The sequence below is a fragment of the Leguminivora glycinivorella genome, chromosome 16 (assembly GCF_023078275.1).
Source record: "Leguminivora glycinivorella isolate SPB_JAAS2020 chromosome 16, LegGlyc_1.1, whole genome shotgun sequence".
Taxonomy (NCBI): domain Eukaryota; kingdom Metazoa; phylum Arthropoda; class Insecta; order Lepidoptera; family Tortricidae; genus Leguminivora; species Leguminivora glycinivorella.
In genome coordinates, this window is record NC_062986.1 from 11,483,787 (window position 1) to 11,503,222 (window position 19,436).

General features: G+C 38.4%; 1 protein-coding gene across 1 annotated transcript in view; it reads left to right on the forward strand.

The window, feature by feature from the left end:
* Positions 1 to 19,436, forward strand: part of LOC125234426 (semaphorin-1A) — a 602,298-nt gene that overhangs the window by 40,853 nt on the left and 542,009 nt on the right. The window contains exon 2 of the mRNA XM_048140657.1: positions 8,605 to 8,901. Within this exon, the coding sequence (XP_047996614.1) occupies positions 8,805 to 8,901 (97 nt within the window). The 5' untranslated portion in view covers positions 8,605 to 8,804. The remainder of the gene's footprint in view (positions 1 to 8,604; positions 8,902 to 19,436) is intronic.

The window sequence follows — 19,436 nt, forward strand, 5'->3', positions numbered from 1 at the left end:
CGAAAATATTCAACTAAAGATAATAAATAATTCGTCCAAAGTTCTAGAGGCGCAAAATAAAAATTATTTTAAATTTTAACGAAGCTGTTGATTTAAAAATAATTATTTTGATCTGAGTTGTAGTACAGTTAAACTTTGATTTAACATAGTAATTCATCTATCAGCTTTTTTAATTCTTTTAATGCATAAGATGCTGAATATATTCACAACAAATGATAATAAATGTTGATTATTGCCAGCCTTTATTTTATTCGAGTACCCACCTTCCTAGAAACCTGAATGCGTACGTTTACCCCTTGCGCGTAATTTTACCCTAATGCATGCGTAATTTTACCCACATAGCGGGTCAAGAGGACGCAGTGGGTCTTTTTTGCTTTAAACGTAAATACCGAGCAAGCTAGTGAACATTAATGGTAAATTTGCCTAATTAATGAAAATGTACTTATATTTGACCAACTTTATACTTAAATAAGTCAAATATCTTATTTGGTATAGATTTTAGAGGCCATCAAAAATAAAGTGCGTGCTCTTGACCCGAATGACTCTATCACTTTTGCTTGCTGCTTGATAATAAAGTACTAAGTGGATATTGATACAATTTTTATCAAAAAACACCGATGATGAATATGTTACACCTACAGCTATCATCATAGAAAACTCTCATACATATATCATGCATGAGCAATTTGCGATCTGTGAGTTCTGCGACCATTTGGTATAATGAATGAAATATATAACGTACAATGTGTAATCGTGATGAGTTGATGACATTATAACGTTTTTAATTTTCCTTCGAAATGTAATAACAAATACTATAACATAGTATAAGTATAATTATGTTTCCTCCGATAACAAAAGACTGTAGGCACCGAAAGACAAAAGACTGACGAACAATAATGGCGAAGAAATTAAAGGAATAAATTATAAATATTACGAGTCCGGCTTGCAGCCCCATTCAACCGCACCCCTCGATTTCGAATGCACTCAAAATTCTCGAATCTGTAAAAGTCATTTTTAAAGTTTTGCGAGTCCCAATTTGTGCCAGGTGCGTACTGTAGAAACTTTTGGTTTAAGTAGGTTTTTGTTATCTACGTCTTCAAATTGACGTTCATTGATATTTTGCATACATTTACGATGCGAAAGACTTATTATTGTCGTGGGCGAAACATTCTGATGCAAGAACTATAAGTAGGTACTTATATAGTTTAATTGTATACCGAGTACCGACATATGTTTATTTAGTTTTAACTTAAACTTTTGTCTGGATGAAGATTGAAGGTATAGCATTAAAAAAAAAGTAAAGTTCAACTTATCGGACCTAAAGCTCTTCCATGAGGTTTTGCTGTTTTAGAATACTTGATTATGTACTTACAGAAAATTAATGTATTTTTGAATTTTATAAGTAATTTTTGGGGGGCGCTATTCGCTTCCTCCACACAATGAGTGCATAATTTTCCGTGACTGTTACATTATTCAGTAACTCCTAAAACGTCAAAAACGGACGAAAAATATGACGTCATCAAAATCACGACTATTGTAAAACCTGTTTACGAGTTTTCAAAAGCCTTCCTACAAATAGCGATAATATATCAAACGTTCGCACCTCTCCTATCGAGACGAGAAACTTTAAACAAATAGGAAATCAACCCGCTCCCAGGACCTACTTAGTATGCTTGTGAATGCACGAACTTTCTAGGAAATGAGGAAACTTCATCTTCTTCTTCAGTTTAACATAAAATTATTTTGTTTTAATGACAGATCGATCTCGGTTTTTAATTAGACATTTAAAAACCGAAATTTAAAAACTTCTTATGTCAAGCGCGCCCTGAAATCCCTGAAACTTCAAAGTACAATAAGAACAGGTATAGATAGCCTAGATATATTATAATATTTATAATTGACTGATGTGTCTTCACTATTAGTTAGTGTAAGCACCCGTACCCCGTACATATTTAATTTTCCGTCTAAATAATTGAATCAATGCGACTGGAATGTCTGAAATTCTGAATCAATACCTGTAATGTCTGGCTTGAAAGTAGGCTTGTGCCGTTTCGTTCGTTGATCGGAGCGCTCCGATCTCGTTCAATCGCTCCCACGAACTAGTTCGCTCTTTTAGGTCTTTTGCTCATTTAGTTCAGCCAGACCAGCGACCACTGCGGTCGGAAAGATCAGAACGAATGGGACCGAATAGTGTCAAAATGATACGAATAGTCCACAGATACGACGAAGTTCAATATGAAAACTTGACGTTTTTTGTTGCGCTCGCCGATCCTATACTGAACTAAATGAGCAAAGACCGATTCTCAGAGCACGGAAAGATTCAGTTCATTTCGGTCATTGATGGGATTTTATTCCTAACAGTTCATAGTTCGTGAACGACACAAGCCTACTTGAAAGTCTGCTGTATTTTTTATCATCATCCTCCTTGCGTTATCCCGGCATTTGCCACGGCTCATGGAAGTCTGGAGTCCGGTTTGGCAACTAATCCCAAGATTTGGCGTAGGCACTACGCAAGCGACTGCCATCTGACCTTCCAACCCGAAGGGTAACTAGACCTTATTGGAATTAGTCCGGTTTCCTCAAGATGTTTTCCTTCACCGAAAAGCGACTGGCAAATAACAAATTTAGTATGTAGTAATAAAATAGTATTGAAGTACTAGTTTGCTGTCCAATTAGGTATAAAAACAATACGACTCGCTATTTTGGTTTATAAAAGAGAACCAGTAATATCCATACAGAAACTACGAAAGGCTACGAGATTCGAGAATTACCTTAAAACGAGTAGAATAACGGTAGAAATGTACCCATTGTACAGTGCCAATGGGATAAGCTAAGTAGTTGGAAGTCCTTAAGCCAACGTATTGATTAAGAGTAAAACCTTATTCCGATAGCAGAGCTACAAAAGAACTGCAGCGTCGTCATACATACGACAGAATATTTTAAGTTCATTACTTGTACTATTTATTATAAGTATAGGAGTATTCTGTGGTACACATATGCTAGATTTCTTATTAGGTCCTATATGTCCTCGTATTGTTAGAATGTACTTTGTTGGCGTCATTTTGATAGATAAACAAGAGGTCTCCAATTGGTTTTTATAGGCAGCAATGCCTTTTCGCATTATAGCGTGTATCCACAAAAACAATTTGGATTTTTTACGAAAGTCATACTTCCTTCCTACGTTTTTTGTCTTAATTTTGAGATATTTCGTATACTTATTACATATCGTGTTACTTATTACTTTTATCAGTAATTAAGTGTTTTTTGAGTAGTGGCGAAGATATGTATTTGTATACGTACAAAAATACATGATTCATAAGTACTTGTTTGTATTACGGATTGTAACTGTTTCAAAATCCCGGTATTTGCCTTGATGTTTCTGTTTGTTTATGATCATGTTTAGCATACGAAGATCCTACGTAAACCATAATAATAACCGTTGTCCCGTTTATTCTTAGTGGAGAATGTGACGAAACATCCGGTTGTGTGTTATGATCTTAAATGGTGTGCACTAAGTGCACTGTTGCTAAGCAATATAAGACAAATGAAAACCTCATTTTCAGTACAGATCGTGTTTTTTTTACGCACTAGTGCGAGAAGTAGTCCATTATATGCTAGGTCGAAACTTCAGAGGGCTATCTGTACTGAAAAACGTCGTAATTTACACGTCCGAAAAGCTTTTTTTCGGACTTGTATCGTAATGTACTGTTTTAATAGTCCCTGCATACGTATGACTAGAATAGTTATTTGTTATACAAGGGGGCAAAGTTTTATTTTAACGCCGAGTGTGGAATTAAAAAACGAGCAAGCGAAAGGATTCTATAGTAAGAATAGAATCCTGAACTTGCGAGTTTTTAACACACGAGAAGTAAAATACATTTGCACCCGAGTGTAACACAAAACTTTTCCCCTCACTATAGCGAGGAAACTACAACGCAAAAAATGCGTTTTCCCCTCACTAGCTCGGAAACACGTGTTTTGTCCTTTAATACCAGCGGGTAAAAACGCATTTTATCCACTAGTGGGTAAAGTAATTTGACCTTGAATAAAGTCAAATTAACTGCTTTAAAATTGATGAAAGTAGGTGAATCTAGTAATAAAGATGATTTACCACCTGTGGAACTAATGGAAGCAGTGATAAGCGCATTTTTTGCGTTGTAGTTTCCTCGCTATAGTGAGGGGAAAAGTTTTGTGTTACACTCGGGTGCAAATGTATTTTACTTCTCGTGTGTTAAAAAACTCGCAAGTACAGGATTCCATTCTCGAACCACTCGCTTCGCTCGTGGTTCAACTATAGAATCCTTTCACTTGCTCGTTTTTCAATTCCACACTCGGCGTTAAAATACAACTTTGCCCCCTTGTATAACAAATAACTATTATCAGGGTTCCAGTAGTTCCACAGGTGGTAAATAATCTGTATTACTAGATTCACATACTTTTATCAATTTTAAAGCAGTTAATTTGACTTTATTCAAGGTCAACTTACTTTACCCACTAGTGGATAAAATGCGTTTTTACCCGCTGGTATTAATGGACAAAACACGTGTTTCCGAGCAAGTGAGGGGAAAAATAAATTTCAATATCCACAGCTGGATAGTGAAAATCAATGTTGTGAGTTCATAAACTTTCTTATTCTTATTATGTCCAATGGGGATTCTGTTGGGAGACAATAGTAGACTAGTTTGCTAGCAAAACTGCCGTACGGTGTTCTAAAACCATGCTTAGTAAAGTTCCCATTATGCAAAGATCTTATAAAAACCACCAAAATGAAAATTTGGTTGATTAAAATACGAACAAACAAAGATCTGAGTGAGTGATCAATACAGGACATCGTAACCATGGCAACGACAAGGAATCCATACTAATATTATAAATGGGAAAGTGTGTGTGTCTTTTTGTTTGTCCATCTTTCACGGCAAATCGGAGCGACGAATTGACGTGATTTTTTTGAGTGGAGATAGTTGAAGGGATGGAGAGTGACATAGGCTACTTTTTGTCTCTTTCTAACGCGAGTGAAGCCGCGGGCAAAAGCTAGTAGTTGATAAACCCTTAAAATGTGAGATTCTCTAGTATTTCTGTACTCCGTGGTTACCAGTCTTCCAGAACTACGGAACTGCTAACTTATTTTAGTAAGTCTCTTTTTAAGATAGTTAAAGGTTCGAGATAGCAAGTTAGTGTTTTTAATGATTTTATTAAATATCTCCAGAATGCTCAGACGGCAATCTACGTCTTAATTAATGTTTTTTAAACATTACTTAAGACGTAGATTAGGTAATTTTCACTGTTTATTTTTTTATACGTGTGGGGCAAACGTGCATACGGCCCGCCTGATTGTAAGCGGTTACAATAGCACGTTGCCGATTCCTTAAAAACCTGTAGGTATACTCTTTTTTTATGGTATGGGTATGGGTATGGTGGGGTACAACGAGCTGCGGGTGCGCAGGGAGTTATGTCTGGTGACATATATTTTTAAAATACTCAGAGGTATAGTGTACAACAGTGAGGTGTTGAGCTACGTGAGTGTGCAATTGTGCATGTACCTGACAGGTACGTGTGGCGCCGACGGCGGCCGCGCCTGCTGGCCGAGCCGCGCGGGCGCACCAACCTGGCCCGGGCGCCGCTGACGCGCGCTGTGCGGACCCTTAACATAATAGCGGAACATATTTACCTGTTCTCATGTTCTCTGAATGAATTTACGAAATTAGCATTACTAGATATAATATCATTTAGACGTAGGTAATGAAATACTTTAGATCATAGTTATTAATAGTTACACTAGTATTGTATTAGGTTAGCCTGTAAAAATAGTTGTAAGTGTGGATAATAAAATAAAATAAAAAATATGTACATACTGTAGCCACTTGAGAAATTCTTTAGGGAGCTCAGTCCTCACTGTGATCACTGATCAGCCCGGCGAAGATAGTATAAATTCCTCTTGACCATTTAGATTTTGGAGTATGAGCAGGGGCGGCTCACTCCGCGATTCCATCGCCGCGCTACAAGTACATGCTGGCGGCCGCGAGTTCGCGGCCTAATCAGGGGTGGCGCGCGTTCTCACGGAACGCACGTTCGTACTTCCGTTGTTACTGTACGTCGCAAATACTTTTTTAAGGTTCATATGGGATGTCCGCGTGTGGAATGGCTAATAATGCTTAGTTAAATAGCCATCATGAATAAAATAGGACAATCTTGCACAGATCTACTATTGATTTACCCACGGAAAAGTTCAATAAGGCTTGCGATGTTGGGACTTAAACAAAAATATATGAATACTGTATATGTACCTAGAGAGTACCCAAAACTTGACTATAATAGTATAACATTTTATCTGAGTATTAATTCCTTTTAATCCATAGGCAACCCTATCGTCCGGCGCTGCGCACGTGCGGCTCGTTTCTTTGTTAGAATTTTGTAGGCATTTAAAAAGGCGGCATTTTATGAACATCAAAGCAGTGGGCCTTCTGTACTTGTACTATTATATATTCTGTGGTATGAGGATCAGCTTGAACACTACTGACCGATTCGATGATAGGAAGTCTTTGGCATAATGTCAAGCAATTCTTTAGAGCATAGCCAGTTGATAATACCTAATAATTATCATGAAGCTGGATAACTAATTTCTTAGGTTTGTAGATCTTTATTTTCTCAAAGAAATTATACATTTCACTTTAGAGAAATATAACTAAAACAGAAATAAAATGTTAGGTAGTAAGTATAACGAGTGCACACTCGCTTAAAAAAAATAACTTAACAAAAACTTAAATTAAATAAATTATAGTACAACGCGTCTTTTTGTAATTCAACAATTACGATTGTGTACAATTTGTACAAACTATGCCAGGTATATTTACGTTTTTAGCTAGATAATAACGTTTTAATTAGGTAGGTACATGTGCTTTCGTAAATTTGCCAAATTTTTTACTTTAAAACAATTTTAGTTAAAAACTGAAATAGATATCATACACGAAAGAATAAACGGCAATTTCAGTTTATAATTTATATATAGTAGTGTGACTACTTGAAAAAAGAACAAATCAAAAAAATATTCAATAAAAATAATTTGATTTGTTCCCTAGTTGTAATTTTAGTTAACTTAGCCATTAAGTACAATTACATAAATAACTAATTCAAAACAAAACAGAACAAAACCAGTGACCAGCGGCGGGTAGGGAATTATATGCAATAATTTCTTGATTAGGTCTTACCTCTAAAGGTGACGTGGTTCGACAAAACTCACAAAATTAATAGTGTTCAAATGTTTTCATATTTGTGTACGTGCGAAGTGAGAAAGCTGGCTCAGTACTAGGACGGCAGACGCTCGACCGCGTTGGTATACTAAATCAAATGTTGCCCATTACTTTTTATATTAAATGGGTTGCCTTTGACCTCAATCTTGGTGGGGAGTTTATTTTCCACTATTATTAAGTGTAAAACTGTTATAAATAGGTATACTTACATCAACTTGAAAATACATAGTTAAAAACGTGTTTGTTTAAAAGGACAGGTGCTTTATATTTAGGTACTTAACTAGCTAGGATGATGGACACTATGAAAGTACTTGGTTTTTGCAATCGGTATCGATGACAGTAGGCCATAGTACTATTTATTTAACAGACTAGGTAGTTTTAGATACCTACAAATATTTCAGTGTATAGAAAAAGATCAAATCACCAAAAAGCTTAAACTGTCAATTGTAAAGTAGGTAACTAACTGTATGCATGATTAGAATACAAATATTTGGTAGCTTATCGAACATAAAGGGAATGCACGCTGCACGCTCTATGCAACGCTAAGGGGCCATCGATAAAGGAGTCATGCACAATAATGTTTATTTTATCGATTTTCACACGGGCCGACAACAATGCATCTCACTGGTGCTCTAACATCGAACACGATTTAGTTCGGTACGGTTCCAAGCTGACCCAATATCGCTATAAGGGACGAACTTTGTCGAATTAAAAATAATGAACAAGTTGCTAGGGCACCCCACCGTTCCACGAAAAGTATTTCGACAAAGTTATATCCCTCTTTTTCATGAACCCGGATTTAGAACTTTGTGTTAGCAATGTTTGCATGTTGAATGTTTTTGCTGAATGGTAACTAATAATCGATTAGTTTTATGACGTGTACCTATAATTAAATGATCCATCATAAGTCCTCTCTGTGTCAAGTAAATTCAATACCATTTGCTGTAAACAATACTCCAGTTTACTATTGTACACAATTTTGTTGTTAGTTGAATGGTTTGTAATGAATTCAAGGAACACCGACAACTGATCGGTTAACAAGACAATTATAGACCGGGAGCCACCTACCTATTAGACGGCCCGACTCTGTCGTTAAGGAGGAGGCGTCAATTAGTAAAATCACGTTGACTCGTGTCTTGTTTTTTCCCGGAAGGGGATTTGTAATGCATGCTTAAGCCCGCTTGTAAACTCGCAGTCGTAATTGCGACCTTACGATTCGCTGAACTGTCACGCCCCTAACGAATTTTTAATGCACCCAAAATCGTTTATAAACAAAGACACCCCGCCAGTCCCAATTGCAGGTTTAGTGTTCATTAGGATATGCAGGCGCTTTTTTAACGCGATTATGACGTCGCAGGGTTGGATAGCCGAGGGTTGCGAGGAGGGCTGCGTCACGTGCGAGGTCCGCACTCCGCAACACCACGCATGCGAGACCGCGGGGCGCCGCCAGCGCCTGCGCGATCCGCCGGCCGTCAGTCCACCGCCGGCCGCCGCGCGCCCCGCCTGTGCCCCGCGCGCCGCGAGTGCTCCAAGTGATGTCGCTCTGTGACTAGTGCCATGCTCGTGCTCCGCTGTGCCCTGCTGGCGGCACTGCTCGCCGCCGCCGCCGCCGCCTGGCAGGAGAACGTGCGCCCGAAAGTCTTCGCCCAACTAGGTGAGTTCACCGCCACGGAAACGCAGCGGTGCAACAGACCTAATAGCTAGTGTTAAGTGAAGTTCACGACCGCGGCACAGCCAATGTTTATGTTGTTTTGTTTGGTGACAACGCGCCAACAAACGCTCCTTTCAAAAGTTTTTGTGTTTGTGTCAAAGTGTCATGAGTCTTCTGACGGAATGTAAACAGAACGCATCCCGCCAGCTGGGGGCAATGGATTCTTATATGAATTGGTAAACGGAATCTTACAAGACGACTAGAACACACTGGTACTTTGTTGTTTACTCATCTGTTTGAATTAGGTATGTTTAATTCAAACATCGACCTTAGTTATAAATCAAGTCTTGTCGACATATGTTCGAGGCTTAGTTCGATGTTATTGTTCTCTGAATATAGGAATACAAAATCTTCACAAATATAAATTGGCTAGCTATGGAGACCTCCGTAGCCGTGGTTACCAGTATACTATTTACCAAAGAGAAATTACACAATCATAAGGATCGTTATTTCGAGAATCCAGCGGCTTCGGTAAATCCCAAGGCTCTGTCAAGGACTTTCAACGTCTGGCTCTAATTTTGTGCCAAAATCGAAAACATGAAATTTATTTACGAATATTCGCTGCCATAAGATAATACAATATTAAGGGTATGTTTATACCCGTATTATACGTACACATAGAAGAAGGTTATTTATAAATCGGTTGATACTCTCACCTAAAGCCTTTTATTGAAAATGAGGAAATTCAAATTACAGATGCAGGGCTGAAATGCCAAACCACAAAAATACGTATAATGCATTTGCGAAATGGACGAATCCAATTTCAAATTCAGTACACAACAACAATAGCGTTTATTATGGAAGGATAAACGACAACGTTGCCATTCCGGCGACGCATTTGGAAGCAGCCGGCCCATACAATACAAACAGTCAGGAACTGAAGTAACGAGTCGCAGTCACGCGACTCCTGCAGGAATAGTCGACTGTGTACTACTGTGCTTTGTTTTATTGTGCAGCCTGCAATGCGGGGGACAGCCACGTGGCCCTCATTAGTGCAACACAAAGAGAAGCAGTTTGTTCTGCGTTTTGCAGCGAGGATTAGCGGATGCGATGCTTAACGTAGCGGACGGAACTTTGTCGATAGTCGCTTCAACGTGTTTGTTTTAATATGCTGGGAACTTTCGAGTCATCCGAGGGAAACTGCAAACTCCAACGGATATAAACAAGCGCTTTAAGCTCGCAACAACATCCACCGCCGTTTAACGATAATGATCAACGTAAATTAGACACGCTGACGTCACACATGGAGACGCGAATGTGTCGGACGCATATCCTGCCTCATATCCGGCCATTGTTTCGGATCGTCCGTATGTGTTATAATGTTTAATGTGCTGATATTCAAATGTTAAGTAATTTGCGAAGGCATTTGTCTTACAACCGAGACAATCAGCGGCTAAAGGTACCCGTAATATCTCTAGTAATGGAGCAATATTGACAAAATTAAGTTCGCGAGTTAATTAGTGTGTTACAGTTACCGTGTTTGATGTACAGACACTCGTAGCGAGTCAACACCTCTCACGTAATGTGATCCAGCGATCGAAACCAGAAGGGTCAGGTAGACCGCTTGCGGTTTAATATACAGCCATTTATAGCGATGCGGGGCCTCGGAAAAAGCTTTGAGCATGCGGTCACCGCTGTATGAATTACACATACACAACGATATCCATTCTCGAAATATCAACTTTATTAACTGCATATCAAATTAAATTCGAGAACTCATGGGAACGAATTGGAATCGAATTAGAAAACTACTTGCTGTATCAGTTACACACGTTGAAGTAATAAATACGAATGTTACGATGTTAATGAGATTTTTATTGAGAAAATTGTTATTCGTCGATAAGCGTTGACCGTATCTGTCACCATTATTGGTCGTGAACTATTGTAGGGTAATTGAACTTGGAACAATTTGTCTCAATGCATAACGGTGAAGTGATGAATCGTGTTCCCAAGCGAGATGTGAAAGCGGCTGATAATGATAGGGTAAAATACATTGTTGGCGATAGTTCAATGATAGTTCATACGCCTTAGGAGATAAGTTGGTGCAATCTAACTAACCTAATTGCGAATAGTGTTGCACCAGCGTCCGGCGGTAGTAGATAGTGTTACTTGCTAAGTGTGCCACCAGGGTAAAGATTCCATAACTAGAGTGCCAGCGAGATAACAGACTATTTTACGAGTTTCAAAGTGTTCTTGTAATAACAAAGATAGGGGAAGTCAGAGTCATTTGAAGGAATGTTTCTCATAACAGTCACAACACAGTAACTTTTTACGTACATTCCAAATAACGGTATGGTATCGGTTTGGCCATTTCGTGAATTGAATTAAACATTTTTGTCTGATGTCTATCAGGACATGTTACCAACATGGGTGACGTATTGCCATCGACTCCGAAATTAAATATCGCTTAGGGCGATGTGGATAGCAGTACTTCAGTAATACGTTAAACTCCGATATGGATCTCTACTATATATCTTTAAAACTTATAGAATGAGAAAACTCATTCATTAATAGTTACTTCAATATAAATGCATCGATCGTAATACTTCTAACAACTAGTCTTTCTTCGTGTATCATCTATTGCAGTTGTCTAGGTGTATGTTATTAACTTATTATGTATATATGTAATTTATTTAATGGGCGCACAGCCGCACATACTTGTTATATCATAAACATACGTTTTGCAACGATATCTAAAGGGAGTTAATTCATCAATTGACATTATCTTAGGCCATCGATTGCTAAGTGATGGGAACACAGGGCACGTTAAGATCATACGACCGGTTCGTTTACGAGTGGGTAGGCTGTGGAGGGCTGAACTGGTTACTAAGTGAGTTTCTCTGACTCAGCGCAGATGAATCATGGATCTATATCGAACTACGTATGTTAAGATAGGTTAGGTTAAGCTCTGATGCCATGGCTTTTACTGAACGAGCGCAAAAACTTGAAAAAAAAGCCCCTTCAAACAAGCACATTGAAAATTTTACTTTATTTTTACGTAACAAGAGTGATACGTATCTCCAAGATGCATCGAAATTAAGCTTAAAGAGGGAGCAGTAATATTTATATCAAATATGAATAGGGGACTGAGTTAATATGGTATAAATCGTACAAATAGATACTTAGGCTTAAAAAAAGTCTCCCTAAAAACTAAGATTTATGACCTTTGACTTGAAACAGGTGCCGTCTCGAGTAAGATTCCGTAGCTCACGTTGCATTATGGTTTCCGACACCCTCTTTTATGCTTGAACTGCGTGGATTATAGAACGTTTAAGTGGGCCCATAAAATAACCATTCACGGACTACCTGAAGAAGAAATAAATTACTTAACAGGGTAAAGCTTTTATATCCGGGAATGTTTTGTACGTGTCGCGTTTTGCCTCGTGGGTGCTTATTGGGTTATTCGTCAGAGCCGATACCCGGGGGACCAGTTATGTGGTGGGGTGCATAATTCTGTGACGCCAGCCTTGTTTATGATTGCACTCTCTTGTACAATTTATTAACCTACGGCGGGAAGCTCTTCGATTATGAAACTTATTTATCGCTGCAGCGATGCCGCAGGCTTTACGATGACAGTTAAGAAATTGCACGAACTTTTGCCGTTCCGATAGCGAGGAAAGCCACAATGGCGACCTAACTTATCAATTCCGCGACTCGTAAGTCAGTGTCGTCGCTTTTATCGTTGAAACCGCACAAAAGCGAATAAAAATCTAAAGCCGCAACCGCTAATTTACAAAAGGACAAAAGTTCAAACGTTCATCGACAACAATCGCTTTTAAGTCTCGGGAATGCGGCCGATGAGCAGCATAAAATGTGCTTAATATTAACGTGATATGGTGAGTAATGGATTGTGCAGCATCCTGGGACAGTAGCGGTTGTGATAATGGACTTTAGTAGTGTCCGTTAAGGTGTCATGTCGCTGGGATGGTGGTGTTCTGAATGGTGGAAGCAAGTAGCTGTGCACGCACGTGCGTGCGGCGGCGTCGCGGCGAGGGCGGCGGGGGAGGAGAGCGGACGAAGAAAGGGGGGTCGTGGCGCCGCCTGGCGGGAGAGGGACAAGTTTATGATGACGCGATATATTGTCTTCTCAGTGTGGGATTTATGGTTCCGTTTGTTTTATTTTTTGGACACGTAGATTAATTTCTTATAGTGGCAAGGGCTGTCTATGATATTGTTTGTTTGCGGTTGGTCGTAAACAGCACTCGGTTTGATGTTAACGGCCGCACTTGTTCGTATCTAAATGTGAGCTGCGAATAGGCATTGCGGCAGTTTACCGCATGTGCATAACATTTGTTGCTTGAGGCGTTTCCTTTACGAGCTCGAACACAAATGTACCTAAGTTAGTTATTATTAGAAATACAGTACTAGGAAAACGATCTTTATGAGTAATTAGACTATTCCCGGGGGTTAGTTCTTGAAGGAAAAGCAGGTTAAATGGTAACTTTGTTGACTTATTATTTATGTAAGTAGAGGATATCATTACATCCTGCTTAGAGCCCTATGCATTATAAGAAACTGTTGATGGAAATTACAGTTCATCTTTAAGCAGTAATTGTGTCATCAATTATTCGTAATTTAATTCTCACTGTACGCTCAACATCATATTCCTAGAGATAATAGACCAAAAATATATTTTTTATTAACATTCGTACTGAAATTTTGACGAATCAAAATCAAGGGCTGATTTTATTCAACCCGTCCGACCAGACCAGTTCAAACATTGGTTTACTTATAAAAATATTTGTGGAGGGCGTCGTCTGCGCAAATACGGAAGCTTTTTAAAAAATAGTCCCAGTCAGTGTCGGTCCTTTGTAATGCAGTTTAAACCGGGATTATGAAGATAATAATGAACCAGACTGGGGCAAATTCAAACACTTTCTAGCTCCATGAATACTTGGCTATTGTTGAAATAGAAACATAATAAAAACATGGATACAATAAGGATTTGCAATGCTTTTATTGCGCAAAAAGCGTGATGTTTATTTGAACTGTTATTTTTAAATCTGACGCTGACAAAGTAGAGTTTTTTAACTATACGCCTAGCTGATCGACCATTGCCATATCCAATTTTGAGCAAAATTGAAACCACTGAACTTTTTTTTTTATTCTGAATACAACACGGTATACACGGGTGGAACTTTTACACTGTAGGTACTCTAAGTAAACTGCACAAATTTCTCCGAAATCATTAGGAAATCAGAAGCTTTTTCATATCTGATTTAAAGAACCTATAAACCTATATTAATGATCTATGTTATATAAAATAGGTACCTAAATCTGTAAAAAAAAAAATGCGATATAAATAATCCGTAAGTCTGAGTGTAGGTTAACTTATTACTTTGTTTTGCGCTTGTAATTCCACGTAGGTATGTACTATTTTATCTAGTGTCTATTTTATCTTTGTCACAGACAGTACATGTTTTTTACATACACCCCATGTAACAAAAATATTATTGCTGACGTTTAAACGTAAACAAACCTTCATTGCCCCTATTAGCATGCCGCGCAAAGCTAAAGAGGCCCTTCTAACAATAAATCTCCATTCGTCCTCATTTACACTGAGTTTCATTTACCCCTTCATTTGAAAAGGCCCGATGAATGCATAGCAGTCAATGGGACGTAAGAAATGGGCCAGTGACGTGAGGTACTAGTCAAGCGAGACGTCTTTCCCGACCACTCCTGTCGGAGCTCGCCATTTCCAACTGTCTCCTAGAACGGAAAATCTTCTCGAGTTTAATCTTGGGCCGATTCGAACAAACCTGTCAGTGTGTTGCGTCAAATTGGCGTTATTTGCCGATGCGATGAAAATTTTGACACTAATAGTTTCATCGTTCTCTAATAATTACCTATAGAAGAACTTTAAAACATAGTTATTTATTACTTGTTTTGATTTGAATAGCGATATGCGCAGTTTATTTCTGATCCAACAGTAAGTATAAAAACTTACACTAAGAAGACAATTACTTTACGGATTAAGGTAGGAAAAGTGCTCTACTCTGTGTTAGGATTACTTGGAATTTACGGAGTTTTAGAAGTTGGAACTTCTCTGTCGTGAAATTCGGTGAGGTACATGCACAAATATTTATACTACCGGCATGCCCATGTTCCTGGTAGGTATTCGAGTTTCGATACACAATCAAAATTGTGTATATGGGCCGACCTATGCAGTCGGTTTGTGCTATCGGTTTGTTTACTCAAGTAATAGTTATCAAAGCCATCAAACCGCACGTTCACCCATCGAAATTCTCTAACATTGTTCACGGTGTATGTAAACGTGTATATTGACCGACAGTCATAGAATAACAAGTGATATACAAAATTTGTTAGATTTTTAGATACGTCCATTTTACCGGAGCTCCCACTCGTGACTGTCACCAAGTCTTTTCAGTCAAGTTCAAGAAGAACTTGACTGTACTTAAAATAAAATGTTTTATACCATGCACGAAATTAGCATCAGATAAATATAAGAACAACATGGATGTAAGTTATTTTTAAATTCAATTTATATTTAATAAGTCAGGTAGAAATATATAGAGTAATTGAGTTGACCGTGACGTCACTCAATTCGATTTCATATTAATTCCATATTCGAAAAACGTTGAAATTCGTTTTGACAGTTCTTAAAATGAAGCTAATTTGACTAGGAGGCAAGTAGCCTATTATACACGAATGTGTAAAAACTTCGACTTTAAACTAGTAAAACATTTTAGTACCCTTACTTTCTCTTCATTGGAGAGGGTTCTAGCTCCACTGGTTCCCCCTAATGAGCTAGAAGCCAGGTGTTCTTGCACAATGTACGCGGTAACAATAGGGGTAAGTCGCACCCTATTACGCGTGCCAGGAGAAATTTCCAATTGACTATTTTGTATGGGACAGCTGGTGGCCATGTGATTCGTGTTTATTAATCTGCCAATTTGGTAGGCAGTTTATAAAGGTTGCTTTAGGTCGGGTCAGTCACATGGCTAAAAAATAATTCGCGTGTTATCAAAATATTGTTGTTGCGACATGTGAATTTTTAGGTACCTAGTCTTTTTTTCTAGGTAGACTTGATTATAGTTGCGATGTTTCGAGTGACGTATTGCGAATAAAATTTAATTATTGAATACGAAATTTCTATTCACCCTTACATTTTTTAAGTACGCATATTTCGTCAACACTGCACCAACTTTGGCATTTATCGTCCCTGTTACTTTGTAGTCTTGTCATATTTTCAATTGATCAAGTTGAAAGTTAAAATCTAACACGTTTACATTAAAATTCATTTTAATTTTATAGCAATAACCGTCGATGGGCGGGAGGATAGTATTTTTCATTTTTAAAGCTTTTTTTATTATAAATGGGCTTACTCTTGGCCAAATGGCCACAGACTAGCCAAAGGCAAAGACGTGGGCTACGATGGAGTGACCTCGCCCAGAAGATGCCTGTTCACTCTTGATTTGAAGGTGGCCGGGCTTTCGTTTAAGCAAGTTTTACTTTATTTCACCTATTTGACAAATGATACCACTCTTAATATTATGTAGCACAATCCATTTCAAGCACCCTGGCAAATAGCACGTACCGTTCTCGAAGATCCTTATCTGCCGCCTTGGCATGAATATGCTACAGGATTTTAGTGCTCTAGCCAAGTCTATTCCGTAAAGTACCTCATTGGTCACGGCAGAACGATCTGTTTGATAAAGCTGCTTTCACAACACCACACACACCGTCTCGGAAAAACCAGTATCAGCATGATGTTTGACTAAACACAGTTACTTTGAATCTGAAGGTCAAGTTACACTAGGTTACAAGTTTCATAAATTACATACATAGATGGTTGTATTTTCCTGCCAGCTATTTTGTGGGCGGTCAATTTTATTCTACGCTTCATTTGTTAAGAGCGCTATGACAAAAAAAGGCGATATATTGTAAAATGCACAATATTTATCGACAAAATTGTACACTTTACTCATACTAAAAGACAGTGAAAGTACTTGTTTCAGTTAGAACATCTTATTAACTGTCGGTTAAATAAAAAACATATGAAAAAAAAAGCTTTTTCAATTAGTAATGATTGTTTTTCTGATGCTCGTTTAGGAAAAACCGCGTGAAGCACAGAATTCGGAGCTCTTATTATGTACAATTTGATAAGATCACTCTCATAAATGAGGTAAATTTAAGTTCCAAATATCTTGTACTTAAGGCCCATTAAACAATATTTATCATTTAATCCTTTGAAATTGAGAAATTGAAAGTAAAACGAACTCAATTTTGTCTTGAAAATACATCGAAACAAGTGATCATTTCTCCGAAAATCTACATGTTATCGAAGTTATTTTAGTATATAAATAATCTGCACAATGTGCTTAAACTGCTGTTATCCATTTGTCGTTATAATATTTTATCATGATTTTTTGCCAATTTTTTGAAAACTAGCCTTCCTGTCGCTATTTTACCGGCGACGGACGCCTGCGATTTCACTGATTTCAGTGCCGCGCCGGAGCTCGAGGAGGTAAGACGTATGTCGCTTTGGTCTCCGAGTTTTAATCGCAAACGTCGAGAATATTTATTGTTGTGTGGGTCGGACGCCTTGTTTCTACACGGGCTATCCTCGCATTGTGTGTGTGTAAACAGCGACCAACGAATTTGATCCTAGATCCGTAAATATTTGCTTTTGTAATACTTTGTTATGTTTAAATGTTAAAGTATTACAACGTTGTGATGATAAAAATGTGAAAATTACAATACGGTCAAGATGATAAGACACATCAAGATGGTACTCGGGATCTGATGATGGAGCCAGAAGGTGGTCACCAGTACCAGTGAACCATGTAAGTAAACGACTTCGTGTTTAGGCTCGTTGGGTTCGTCTCAACAAGACCTTTGACAAGAGGTGGTACTCAGGGTCTGATGATGGAGCCAGATGGTGGTCACCAGTACCAATGAACCATATAACTAAACCCAGAGATGGGGAAATCGTAATCGATTCCGGATTACACGATTACTTGATTTTACTTTGTAATCTGACACTACTGGGTGTCAGATTACTTGTAATGTAATCAAGTGAAACGGTAAATTACCATTACATGTAAAGGAATCACTAATCATCTATACAATCATTACTATTACCAATAATTCGGAATCATAGTCGATTCAAAATAACTGAAATTATTGACTTGATTACTTTCAGATTACGAATATGTAGTACCTCAGATTGCTGACTGTCACTTTGACACAAAAGTCGTCATGGGTGTCGTAAAATAGGTTTTAGGAGGTGCTGATTCCAAAATTAATGACTAATGTTCAATCTGACATTGCTGACTGTCACTCTGACACAAAAGTCGTCATGGGTGTCGTAAAATAGGTTTTAGGGGTGCTGATTCCAAAATGAATGACCAATTTGGAATCTGACATTGCTGACTGTCACTTTGACACAAAAGTCGTCATGGGTGTCGTAAAATAGGTTTTAGGGGGTGCTGATTCCAAAATTAATGACCAATGTGGAATCTGACATTGCTGACTGTCACTTTGACACAAAAGTCGTCATGGGTGTCGTAAAATAGGTTTTAGGAGGTGCTGATTCCAAAATTAATGACTAATGTTCAATCTGACATTGCTGACTGTCACTCTGACACAAAAGTCGTCACGGGTGTCGTAAAATAGGTTTTAGGGGGTGCTGATTCCAAAATTAACACTTTCGCTACCAAGAACCCGACAGTCGGGCACACCGCTCGTAGAAGCGTAGCCGATTACATGGGTTTCCCCGTATGTAGCGAAAATGTCGTAGCGCCGCGTAGAGCCCGGTTTCGAAAGTGTTAATGACCAATTTGGAATCTGACATTGCTGACTGTCACTTTGACACAAAAGTCGTCATGGGTGTCGTAAAATAGGTTTAAGGGGGTGCTGATTCCAAAATTAATGACCAATGTGGAATCTGACATTGCTGACTGTCACTTTGACACAAAAGTCGTCATGGGTGTCGTAAAATAGGTTTTAGGGGGTGCTGATTCCAAAATTAATGACCAATGTTCAATCTGACATTGCTGACTGTCACTCTGACACAAAAGTCGTCATGGGTGTCGTAAAATAGGTTTTAGGGGGTGCTGATTCCAAAATTAATGACCAATGTTCAATCTGACATTGCTGACTGTCACTCTGACACAAAAGTCGTCATGGGTGTCGTAAAATAGGTTTTGGGGGTGCTGATTCCAAAATTAATGACCAATGTTCAATCTGACATTGCTGACTGTCACTTTGACACAAAAGTCGTCATGGGTGTCGTAAAATAGGTTTTAGGGGGTGCTGATTCCAAAATTAGTGACCAATTTGGAATCTGACATTGCTGACTGTCACTTTGACACAAAAGTCGTCATGGGTGTCGTCAAATAGGTATCCGGAGGTGTTTGAAAACTAATGACCAATTTGGAATCTGACACTGTTGACTGTCACTTTGACACAAAAGTGATCATGGGTGTCTTCAAATAGGTTTTCATGGGTACTGA